This window comes from Diprion similis, chromosome 7 (assembly GCF_021155765.1).
Source record: "Diprion similis isolate iyDipSimi1 chromosome 7, iyDipSimi1.1, whole genome shotgun sequence".
NCBI classification, from domain to species: domain Eukaryota; kingdom Metazoa; phylum Arthropoda; class Insecta; order Hymenoptera; family Diprionidae; genus Diprion; species Diprion similis.
Window position 1 is genome coordinate 4,109,261 of NC_060111.1, and position 13,510 is coordinate 4,122,770.

General features: G+C 37.1%; 1 protein-coding gene across 1 annotated transcript in view; it reads right to left on the reverse strand.

Moving 5' to 3' along the window:
- Nucleotides 1–4,548: 4,548 nt before the first annotated feature.
- The window catches only part of LOC124408058 (angiotensin-converting enzyme-like), a 42,898-nt gene continuing 33,936 nt past the window's right edge, over nt 4,549–13,510 (reverse strand). Inside the window, exons 11-13 of the mRNA XM_046884720.1 lie at nt 12,357–12,497; nt 5,648–5,814; nt 4,549–4,852 (exon numbers count right to left, since the gene is read on the reverse strand). Of these exons, the coding sequence (XP_046740676.1) occupies nt 4,680–4,852; nt 5,648–5,814; nt 12,357–12,497 (481 nt within the window). The 3' untranslated portion in view covers nt 4,549–4,679. The remainder of the gene's footprint in view (nt 4,853–5,647; nt 5,815–12,356; nt 12,498–13,510) is intronic.

Consider the following 13,510-nt stretch of genomic DNA (forward strand, 5'->3'; position numbering starts at 1 on the left):
CATTGTGCGCTGCATTGACGTTGAATCATCGTTTCAAAAAATGGAGGTCGTGGATGAATTGGATAAAGATGATGACGAGCTCAAGGCCCGGCTCTAAATTCACTGGGCATGTTTGTCGAGGGGTTCGTAGTGTTCAAGTGTCGTTCAGACAATCTGCCGTAAGTCAACTGGACCGATGAACTCCGAAGGATGTCACTCCTCGAGGTTTGCAATGGCCGCGGGATGCGCTACGAAAATAATTGCTTGATTACACTCAATGCTTGGTCAATTTATTTATAATACGCAGGGTCGGATAAGAACCAATGGCGTAGTAATTCGCGTCTTCTTTTGTCATCCGGTCGTTTTTGGTGCGATCAATTGTGAAGTAAAAGTGGTCTCAAGTCTCAAAAACTGTCGAGAATGACGCATATCATCGTATTCGGATACCTACTTGTTTGCCACTGGTTCAAGTTCTCCCCAAATTTGAAAAAAAAAACCTAAAATTCGAATAACATTCGTGAATGAACAAACAACCATGTACTTATTAATTATTTATGCTCTCTCATATTTTATTATTTTTTTTATTATACTTGCATCCAGGGTTAAAAGCAGAGTTTTTAGTATCTAAATTACGTGCAGGTAAAATGAAAACAGAAAATATTATAACAGTGACATTAATGTTGAATAAACAACTCTGAGGTGAATCACTCGGCATTAATTTCGGTCACATGCATTTCGACAAAACTTGTTTAAAATTCTACTCGATTTTGCAATTCAACGATGGGTGACATATTTTGAGAGATTAAAACTTGTTTACTATTATGAACGTACCTTGTAACCTTTTTCCAATTCTTGTGTAATTCTTACATCGTTGTCAACAATTTCACGATAAGAAATGAAGAAATTTTCTAATCACATCGTCGAGATGAAAAAATACAAACTTCTCGCGCGAAGAGATTTTACCAAAAATTTGAGGATAGGGATTAGAGTGGAAGTTTGGTTTACCGATTAACCAATAGATTCTTATCTTTTTTTTACCCATAAACGATTGGCTTTGTCTTCTCATTCATCAATTTCCCAAATCCAAAATTTATTATTAACTAATTTGGGGATTAACATGCACTGTAAACCAGACATTTAATTTATTATTCCTTAATTTTATAATTTCACTTAATTTATTCTGTTGATGAAAAAAGAGTCAAGATAATTATGTATATACGTTTAAATACTATAATTATGTTACTACGTATGTATGACGTCACCGTAACCATGCTGCACGTACTTTATACGTATCAAACTTGGGGTGATATTCACGTCAAGAGAATCGTGTAACATTAATTTATGAATATTTAAACAGTGATCAGTTACGCTGTGAGAAATACCTGGATAATTAAGAAATACTGATGATTTATCATGTATTCTTTTTCTTTTAAATTTGTTCACTCCTATCGCTTAGGTTATAATTTCCAACACGCTTGGATAGAATTATAATAAATGAGTTATCGTCTATAATTAAACATCTATCACATCTATTATTCGTATATTATAATCAATGAGAGAGACGCAATACTCGATTAATATTCAGAAGGAGATACGTGAAGAAGAATTTATGCGAAGTATGATATATGGATCTAATAAAAAGGGTTTATAAATAAGTTCTAAATTGATATACAGACGAATCGATAAAACCAGAGGAAAATAAAGGAAATGATATTTTATTTCCACAGAGTTTGAATTTTCTATTCGAGAAAAAGAGCAGAAGTAAAATTTGGCTCAATTTTAAGGACGAGAGTTTCCGATCCGATTTTTTTTAAATTAAAGCCAGTTGACGATACGACGAGTAATATATAACGTTTGTAATGCACTTGTTTCGGAGAAGATGAGGGTCTAAAAATATGAGGGCCATGCAGGCCGTCCCTTTATTAGATTGTCGGCTAATTCTGTGCCCTTCGCCTACACGTAGATCAGAGGAAGAAAATTACGTTGCTTACAGAGTCTGACCCGAAACTTTTGAAATCCTAGAAGCGAGTCGAAGTTTAATTTTGAAAAATTGGCGTCAAAGGTAAATAAAATAGTTGAATCAAAAGCGGTAATCTGAGACGAAATTTCAACCCTTTCTAATCTATCATGTCAAAAGAATTTATTGAGTGAAAAAAAATTTTGTAGAATTTAAAAAAGAGAGAATAATAGATGGTGAAAATTTTTCTCGTGAAGATATAAAAATTTCTACACCTACACATTCTTGAACGTTAAACCGCGGCAATAATTAGTGAAAACTGGCGAAGCGTAGTAATTACGTAATACAAAGATAAAAAATAACACACAGTTATTGCATAATCGTCGATGCGGTTCTGAATTCAAAGTTTGAATTTAGCGCGTGACCTCATATTTCGAACGAGTTTTTTTTTTATGGATGAATATAAAAGGGTGAAAAACTAAGACTCGATTCCTTCAGCGTCAAATATGCGGCAATTGTTGCAACGACGGTGGTTTTAAAGTGCGTACGTTTCTTACGTTTCTTTCTCTCGTGCGCAAGTAGCGCACGGTTTATACTGACGTAACCGGCAACTGCCTTACCGACTACTTCCGGTTTCTCTGTTATATACATATAAGAATGGTAGAATTATTGCAGGCATGTGCGCTTTGCCGAAGAATTCCAGGAGCGAAATTTATGTGCACTGGCCTCGATAATAATATCTCCTTACTTTTTTACACTGTTATACACACACTTTTGCAACTTGTAAGCATTTCACATCCGAGCAGCTGCCTACCTACGTATTAAACGTATTTATGTATAGGTACGTTATAATATATCTGGACGTGTACGTTGCGACAACGTTGAAGGAACACGCATCATCCATTCACCGTTAAAGCAGCGTATAACCATTTAGGTACAACGATCACGAATTCCTGTCTTCTCTCTTTTTATTTTCTTTCTCCTTTTTCCATCAGGTTTAACACTGCTGACCCTTTGAGCAGGAGATATTCAAATTTATAGTTTATTTTATAACCAAGAGCTGTGGTTACTTCGCTCTGGTTTGCACGAAAAGGGATAAATTTTACGCGAAGAAAGTTGAAACCTCGAAATAAAATTTCTCTCTACAAAATATATTTCAAGTGATATTAAATTTTCCCGCCTAAATTCGAAGCTTAACAAAAATGATTGAATAAGTTTTCCTATCAAAAACTAAATTTCAGCTTATCGAATTGGTAAGAAAATTATACAACTGAATCGAATAATCGATAATAAAAATTCCAGATCGTCGAATGATTTCCAATAAACTACCAAGATCGAACTTTCCAAGTTTCAAAATCGAAAATATTACGATATTATACCGAAAAATGAAATCGATTTACCCGAATTCTAATTGAAGCCCTAAATAAATGTTGACAGGTCCGCATGTAATAAATAATGGTGGATTTATGGTCTTTGAGAAAGCAGCCTGCTCTTAAATCACTGCCACAATTACCTAAACAACAACAACAGAAATATAAAAGGAAGTAAATAAATAAAAAATAAAAAAAAAAATAAATAAATAAAAAACGAAAAAAGTTCGAAGAAGGAAAAGAGAGAGGGAGGGGAAAAAAATGCAAAAATGTGTTCGCGTGTCCGTATATAGAGAGGCGGATATCCCCCAAGCATTGTTCCCGTGACATTTCGTGCTGTAGAATTGCGCGTCGACTTCCACTTCGGGCGAGTTTCAACTTCCACTCGACAGTTCTCGCCGACTTAAGTCGTAATAACGGTTACGTAGTCGATTCGAGACGCTGGACCAGTTTTCGGTGCATCGTCCTGATCCCGATCCGCACCTTTTCCTGCCTCAGCCTTCCCCGCAATCAACTTCATCCGCACGCTTTGCCTCACACTCACTGGCACACCGCAATACACAGTCGAATCCAACAAGCGATTTTCGAATCGCTCCCGGCGGAAATTACCGTTTCTCTTTCACCGAACGTCGGTGAAGATCGAGCCGACGTCAACTGTCGAGGGAGAGAAACACGTGCTTGGAATTGCGAAAAATGTCACGCAGCTATGGCGCCATCTGGTGGTGTAAAGTCGACCTTCAACTTCCCCATATTTAATTTTAAAACATCTTTTTCGACGGATTTTTTACTCCGTTTTCATCCCATTTGCAGCAACTAAAGCCTCACACCTTGCACTAAGTTTTCTGTATTATCGTACTTGCAAAAATCGACTCAAAACAGTTCGATTACAGTTCGCTCTTCGGCGCCATATTGGTCAGCCACATTGCGCAGTAATTTCATATAGTCACACTGAGAAATATTTCATCTGTTACAGTTTATTTGTACCAGAAATATTTTTGTATAATCGCTGTATTGCTACAATATAACGGTATAAATATTATACAGTAACTATAACTAGAAATTTTTCTCAGCACACGGTAGAACCTCGTTTTTTTGGAACGGCTAACATTTTCGATGTGCAGATTTCACGGATCATACACGATTCTACTGTTCATCTACTCGTTTTTAATACTTTATCAATTCCAACCACTGTTTGGATTGTTGTTGTTATTTTATTTATTTTTTTTTTCGTTTTTTCGAAAATGAACCGATTCTTTTCTCTGTACAATGAGGTCGTTCGATAAGCTGATGAATCAGGCGGGTTACAATTGCGTTGAGCCTAACAAAAAGAAGAGAGTTTTCCGGCTAATGAGCACGACGTATCCTAATTATTTTCATAGGTGAACGATCGCGCTTTGAAGAGAAGACATTAAGCAACCGGCGAGCGCAATGATCGTGATTAGCAAGGTGCAGGTGGGCGACTCGATGGTGAATGCAGAGTTGTAAAATCCGCTTCCGTAGACCTGAAGTCCGGCCGTTTCAATGCTCCGTTTGCAGTAATCTCCATCTGGAATCACAGAGTTAAATGTCGTCAGTGTGAAACGCAATAAAAATGCGGTGAAAACGCCGCGGGAGGCGATTGCTGTCTGCGATTCCGCGCACGGAGTGCAAAAAGGTGACGAAATGCGCGCTTTTAACGAGAACAGGAAGTGCAGATCGACAAGATGAGGTACCCGAATACATAATGCAGATCGCGAATTTTTCCGCCTTCCGGATGTATGCACCGCATGTATGCAAATCTTTGCCACTTTTCTTTCTGCGCTTATACGAAGGCTTGGCAGGTTCAAATAATGCTGCGCGTTTCGCGTACTGATTCGCATCGGAATTCGCGCATGGCGATCAAAGCTAAGAAGACTGCGTGAGAAATGACGCGGAAAGTGACTACAGATTTTTTTTTTTTAATATTCTCTAGTTGAGGGTGACGGAAAGTTGTAAACAAATTCATTTGATTATGAAAATATTAAAAAGCTACGGAATTCGTTGTAGATTCATGGAAAAGAATTTCTTTCAAGTCACTCGAAAAAAATTTTAATAGATGTGAATTTTTTTAGTTCAAAGAGTTTTAAAGCTGAAAAAAATCCATCAGATTCTACCTTCCCTCATTTTCATCAATATTCGATTTTCTAAGATCACATTCAAAAGAAAAATCAATTCTTACGTAGAAACTGTAGAAAATAATTGGCCCTGGTCTAAACAAAATAAGCCAAAGTAGAGTGAATTCGATGGAATCTGATGGATTTTTCTCAAAATCTTGCAAATACCTTGAATGAGTTAAAAAATTTTCGGAAAATCATAGACTCACCGTAAGTCCACCCGACGAGTTCACCAGTCCTGAGGTTTTCGGTTCTGAGCCAGTCTTCAAGAGGCCTGAAAAATTCCCTGAGAGCATCGCCATCGAGTCTGACTTCCCCCGTGGCTTCTTGCAGTGTCTCCTGCCACGGAATGGACGATCCTTTCTCCATTAATCTCCTATAATGACCAAAGAGCCATCGGTATTAATTAAAAAATATTCGATGCGTTATGCCACAGGACGACTTTGGCTGGCCGCAGGCGCTCCTCTATAAACTGAACGATCAAACCGCCTGAATGCGTTCTAAATTTATGGCCAAAATTTCATGCGTTTAATACCTGGAGCTATATCACTGGCCGAATGATTATAAATTCGTAAACGTATACAGATACGTGTAGATATTCATCTGCGGTGGTATATAAATCATCGAATCACTTTCATAAATTCCTTTCCTCGCGATTTTTAAAACTTTGCATTTTTTCCGTTTCATTTTTACTATTTTTTTCTTTTTATACCACTGGTACCCTCGTTACGTTCTCATTAATCAACCAGCTAACTCAGAATCTTATCTATTACTCAAATCAGGCTGCATTAACGCAGGACGCAGTACCAAAAACGGTGATTAAGAATTCCTCGATATTACGATAAACTAAGTATAAGGACGTAAATAATAATAACATAAAAAAAAAACAAATAAAAAAAAAAAAATAATAGGTACACATTAACGTAGAAATCAAAATCTACATCTTTGCCAATAAACAACTAATTGGTGTAATAAATGTTCGATCGGAATAGATATTGATATATCGTGGATAGATCTCACCGATTTCTCGATTACATCTTATAAACGATTATAGACAGAATGAAATATTCTTCAGGCAGAAAAAAAAAAACCAAAAAAAAAAAGGAAAAGAAACGAATATTAAAAAATAGAAATGCAGAATGGAAATAACTATGGCATAATCGCGCGTGTGAATCGTTACGAGATCCATGGCCTGAGGTTTTTTGATGTTCCAATTAATGAGGCCGATGAAAAAAAAAAAAATATATAACCATGGTTTCGTGGCTACCTCGTCTATCAAAGGCGTTAAATTTCCCTGAATAAACCACGCACACGTGGAATGACTGTTTTAATCGGTTCAGAGTAAAGATTGATATCGCAAATGGGGATTTATTATTATTACAGAGGGGATTCCGTGCGTTGAGGCAGGTCGTTTCTTCATCGAGCCCACAGATCGAGCTTTGCGGTAAATTTGCATGAAAAATCTGGAATTCCTCGACCTTATAACATACCGCGTGTAATAATTTGCCAACGACGTGACGCAACGACGCATCTCCTCACCTTCACCTTCCCGATCAACATCGAGCGATCGCATCGGCGAAGCGCAATTGAACGATTATTATTTCGATCAGGATGATAAAGAAATTTACATTCCAGTATCGTGTGGATGAATCTTGGTATAATTTAATGATTGGTCATGTAGCCTTCCGCAAATGATATAATGATCCGTGGTTAACGGTGACGAAAATTCCGACGCGTTGGTACCGATGGTACCGGTTCTTTACCCATAATTTAAAAAAAAAAGAAAAAATTTCTCGATGCACCGCGAGCTTCACGATGGTGGAAACGCAACGCCGTTGCTCAACGCTGTGTTTATATTGAACGATAATTATTCGAATCACAGATTTTTACCTTATTCCCGAACTACTGAGCTACGGAATGATTTGGAAAGAGGAAATGTCAGTCTTTCGATGAGAGTAAAGGTTGAATTTACTTTTCTGAAGGTGATTGGTTGGCCGAAAATTCATACATTTTATAGATTTGTAATAGAGTAAAATCAATCGAATTATATATACTAGATTTCTAGTAATTTTCAGATCGTTTGAAACGAAAGATCGATGTCTAAGCTTTTTATTGCAATTTTAGTATACTCAAGTTTTCTATTTTTCAAGAGATAACGTAATTCGTAGTTGAAGAATATGATAATTCGTTGAATATTCAATGTACGACGATCTCGCAATAAAATTGATAAAAATTATCGATAACCTTTGGCCAACGAACCCCCCCCCACCCCCTCGATAATAATAAAAATAAATAAATTAATGCAATAACGAATTTCAATACAGCTTTAGAAATATCTATAACGAAATTGGATTTATTAGTTAAGTTGTAAACTCAGGAATCAATAAAGACACGTTGCGATAGACGGTGCTACACGTCTGCAGTGTGAAGTTGTAAACGGGTATGAAATTGAGATCGTTTACGGGTGAAAATTACGCAGGTAGCGCCTATAAGACGTTGGCCAAGAAGCGATAATTTCTGATTGCAAAGAATAATCTGCATTTGAGAAATAACAAGTTGCAGTTTGTGAGCTCGGAAATTGCCATTTTTACTTCTCTCGCTATATACGCGAATACCAGTTTCATTACAATTTATGGTTAAAAACAATTTCTTAAAAGATTCGGGAGCAACCCGAAACGATAAATTGAAAGATAAAGGAAGTGGGCTGCGGTATAAACATAGAATTTAGATAAAAAGTGGGTTGTTTTATCCTTGCCGAAATTTTACAGTGAATCCTGTAATAAATTATATCGTTTTGAACGTCGATCTTTCGTCGATGAAATATATCGAGTGAAATATTTTTTTCTCTCAACTAACTAATAACCATACATCTATATATATATATATTTATAACGTAGTGACTTACTGCATTCTTGAATACGTGGCTAAAAGTTGAGCAACTCGATATACAACATATAATTTCTAACATGTATCTGGTATATAAGTAAAAGTTATTAGCAGGTAGAAATCATCAGGACTTTCAAGACTGATTACGCGTATTTATGGATTCTCGATTCTCGAGTGTCCGTCCAACGCCTGTAACGAAAGATTTGCTAAACAAAATCGGCTCATACGTCACAATATTTTTTCCTTTTCTTTTTTTTTTTTGTCTGCTACTTGTTCTTCACACTTGAATTACTTCGAGGAGCAATAATTCCCGCTGTATGGGGAACTCGGGTAGGTATAGGTATGAATCAGCGAATTCCTATGAGGTAATTTATGAATTTTATAATTTCCGGTTCGCAGGGGAAATCGGCACTCTCCTGTTGCGCCCCGCCGATTGGCTGCCGGTTTCGCAAGGAATAGGACGCTGCTGTAACACGACTTTAATGCGACACTTTACAAGGTACACGTACACATATACCGATACCGATTTAAGCGACGTGAGAAAATAACACCGGCATGGCATAGTATACAGGCACGTGTGAACAATTGAAAAACGTTGCATTATCTGTGTAATGAGGGGTTCGACGCAATCAACTGCGATCGGCACTGCAAGTACAGCTTTCGTTCGGTCTCCGCAGCTCGACTCGCGAAACGGTTTCAGGGTGTAATTTCCGCTCTCTGTGTCGGCACATTCATTATTTAATTAATTTTCTTTTTTTATTCTCATTACTCTCGATCGCTCCTGGACAAAACGTCGAGTGTTGGACTGCCGATCGTGATCGCGATCGCGAGATCGTTTCAACAACGGTCCACTTTCTTCGAGCGATTTGAGTTCCTGCAAGGAAGTATTAACCGGACAACGTGTAATCCGTATCGCGGTTGCGTAACGCCGATCACCGATCGGCTCACCGAATCGGTATTATAATACTTCGTGACACGTGAGCTGAGAATTGACCGAGCTTTCAAGATCATCTTGCAGGAAATTCTCGGGTTATAGGAGCTTCTTTGGATCGATTTTACTGACGGATCTGCACGTTGTTAATACCGATCTCGAAGAAAGGAGTTGTCTCATTTTCTTTATCGCACTCACCATGTTCAAGAACGGCGAAACTTTGATGGCCAAAAAAAAAAAAAGACTTTCATGACGACATAAATTGCAACTTTGCGTAACGATCTCGCTACCAGTTTGAATCGCGCTTGCTTATTATCTCGAGCCTTTCTCACCGGTTTAAGTTTTGGTTTAAATCGCAGAAAAGCAATTGCTATGCAACCTTCTGATAACGAGGGGAGATCGTTTTCGAGAGGAGAAAAATCGGCAAGACGAAATACCGATTTCATCAACGTATTAGACGAGTGAATTTGATTATCATTGTATAAATTGTACCGATATATACCTAAGGTGAATTACAATGGCGAGTGATTTGCTCGATTGCAAACGATCGAGGGTAATTCCACCGCCTAGGATCTGATTATTTCAATCGAGTGTAATTTCCATTGTCGATCGATGATTGGCTCGAGTCGAGATGCTGTTTCAGAATTGCAACAATGAATGATAGTTCGCCATTTATCACGTGGCGAGTCGAATTGCTTGGAATTTTATTGGACAGGTTTCGAGCGATCGGATCCCGGACCTTAAACCGTGGACAGGAAAAGTTTGAACAACGATTTTTAAAAACGCAAACAATTTTTTCCCCGCCTTGTTTTACCTTTCGAAGACTGCAGGCGATCTGCATTATTTGCATCGTGATCCACTTGTTTTTGCACAATTAATTCGCAAGGAATTTGTGCTGGTATTTTGTTATCGCTCGTACAAATCTTGAAAAATACCAAATTCCTCGGAATAAAAATCGAATGAATGTTAATATCACCTACGAGAGTTGAAGGAGACAGAATTCGGAAAGGTCAAAGCCTCCTAAACATTCTTCGCGAATCGTAATATACCAAAAGAATTTGCTATATTCTTAATTATAGCAGAAACCAGGCAAGTCCCACGCGTTTAGTCTCATCTCGTATCCGGGTTCGAAAATATTTTACCATACCTTTCAGTGCATTGCTCAATACACCGATCTGTCAATAGAAACGAACATCTTCTTAATATTATCGAATCGTTATCGGATTTTATTGCGAACGAGAGAATAAAGCAAAATAAAATTTATACTTCCTACCAGGATTCGCATCATACTTTATTTTCTATTTTACGATCTAAAATTTCCTTTGTGTCTTTTTTTTTTTTCACTAAAATATCGACTGTTTAAGTTAAAACACGATCTTCAATCAAAAGTTTTTTAAACCGTTTTTATTCAATATATACCAGAAAAGGACGAGGATTTGACAAAAAAAAAAATAATTAATCCGAAAATATCGTCTCCAAATTTGAAGTACCTAGTAATAAATTAATTTCAAAAACAAAAAAAAAACAAAATATACATATATAAATATATAAATCTGAAACACTTGACGGAATTTTTTGATTTTTTTTGCAAAACACGTTTTGGTTGACTGAAAAATTGCTTTATCGTACGATAAATTTTCTCTGTTACGTTTGACGAGGTGAAACAAAAAAACAAAAAAAAAAAAAAAATCGCTTAGATTCGTTACGTCAGCTGCATTGTTTAGACTACTCAACTTGGCAGTGTATGGATATACATGCATACAGACGCATAATTCCTAATTTGCATAGGTAGTCGCTGGCTTGTCTTACTCTCGGCGTTTTGTCCGTTGGATATATTGCGGAGGGTGTGCGGCAGCGGGCTTTCCGCTGGCGCAAGTCGGCCGCAAATGCGGCTCTTAACGTGGGAATTTACACACATATATGTAATATGTTACAACGTTGAGACAATTCCCGCGTATGTTAGACGACTTTGCATATTATAATATAGGCATAACGGCATGCACGAGGTCCTTAATTCGTCTCGGTTCTCCGCGTCTCTTTCAATCCTCGGTTTATTCGCAACTTTGCGAATGTGGGCCGCGTTGCAACGCGGTTCGCACAACAGCTTCTCGCTCAATCGCGATCGGAGATCTAACCGATATCTGCAACCGGCTGTTACAACGTGCAGAAGGGAAACCAGAGCAGCAACGAGGACCGAATCCGTGTTTCACAGCATAATCTATAGATCCTTCTACATTATTTCCTAACGCGTTAATCACCTTCGTCAGGTTGTATGTAACGCTTTACACAGCCATCGTGATCGTAATTGATCTATGGCTCGACGACGATTCCCTCGGGATTATTTCACCGATTTTATGTCAATTTTTTCGATTCTTTAGTTTTGTTATTATCATCGTCATCGTTTTTTTTTCGCCTGGACACTTTCCAATTCGAATGATTTATACGTTTTACGCTTTGCTTTTTGCGGTGGATATAATTTATGCCGGGGACGATTTTAGTAACTCGATATCCTTGGATTGATATATATATATATATATATATATATATGCAGTGTATGATCGGAAATGTCATGATTGTCGGTACAGAATTCTGTGCTTTGTGCTTTTATTTATTTCTATCTCTCGAAATTTCAATATTTTTTTGTCGACGAAGTTGAGAATAATTGATTCAACGTTTTTTTTACGCTGAATTAACCGAATCTTTAAATCTTTAAAATTCTTCTTAAATTTCAAACAATTTCACGTAATACGAAGGGCTCGTATATCTCCCCATCAGCCACCGCTCGTCGTTGGGAAAAATATACTCCATTACCATAAAACAAGAATCTTGCATAAATCTTGACTTTATAAATACGGAAGACGCAATTCACTGCGTAATATTTCCTTGGCTGTAAATATTACGCAAATCCTTCGTTTAATATTCTTTATTCGGGGAAAACAATAATCGAAAAAAAAAGGAAAAGTCATTTTTTATTCTTACGTGTTTTTTTCTCTGAGTTCTGAACCGATTATTTGCTTATTTATCTATTTATTTCTTTATTTATTTACTTATTTTCATAAACTGGATGGAAAATAGATGAAAAAAAATTCGCTTTCACTCACCCTAAAATTCCACCAGCGGCACTGCTCCTGTAAAAATCACAGCGATGCAGTGGCTTCCGAAGATCGTTAGGCGATCGTTGACCAGCGGCTTGGCAAAGAGCTCGGTAAATTTGGAACTGCAGAATTCCAGCAACAAAGTTTCTGAAAGAAGAAAAAATAAAATAAAACAGGGAAATAGAATTCGTTTTAAAGTTCATCTCACAGTCTGACATTTTCATCTTTATACATATTTATGCGGCATAAATAAATTCCTCGAAACATAAATGCGGGTTTTATAAAAAATAAATCAGCAATTCAGTTTATCACGAAGCAGTTCAATTATTTCAACTTCTAAGAATCATTCGTATTCCGTTTTCAAAAAGGAAAGAGGAAATGAAAAAGAACAAAGAAAAACTGAGCAAGAATCAAACCACAGTCGAAACGTCTAGGTCTGTGGCAAAAAAGTGAGACGTAAGTAATGACAGATTTGTAGGTATTGGGAAGTTGTCAGCAATGCGTAAGGTTTCGTTGGAAGAGAATCTAAAAGTGTCATCTTCGCTCTTAGATGTCACCAATCTTGTTTGAAGTGGTGGAGTGGAGTAAACAGAGAGAGAGAGCGAGAGAGAGAGATAAAAAGAATAAAAAATATGGCGCCTAAAGAAAAAAAAACGAGTCATCTCCGATTCCGACATCTAAGCACATACCTACACATCGATGGTGAGCCTCTTATGTCAACCGTGGAATATATCTGACTCCTATTAATGCGAAATCACGGCAAACGTAATATCAAGTGTATACAAATAAACACTTTTACTTACAGCCTTGAATTTTCACGTATTTGATAGACAAGAGAGAGAAAAAGAAACTGTACGTATACATATAGAGATATGTAATGTTATTACGTTTATTAAGGCGTGTGAAATTTATCAAAATCTTACACCGCACGCACGATGTAAAATACTAAATCCGATAGACAAAAAAGTGGAAAAGAGATGGAGAAAAAAATGCATATGGAGATAAATAATGGTATCAACCTACGCGAAACTCGTGGACGAGATTCGAACTACCTTGAGAAAAAGAGAGAGAAAGAGAAGAAGACCTCGTGTGACATGCACAGGTTTCACTGCTTCGTCCCAGACGTCCTTTACATAATTTTCGACCATCATATGGTTGAA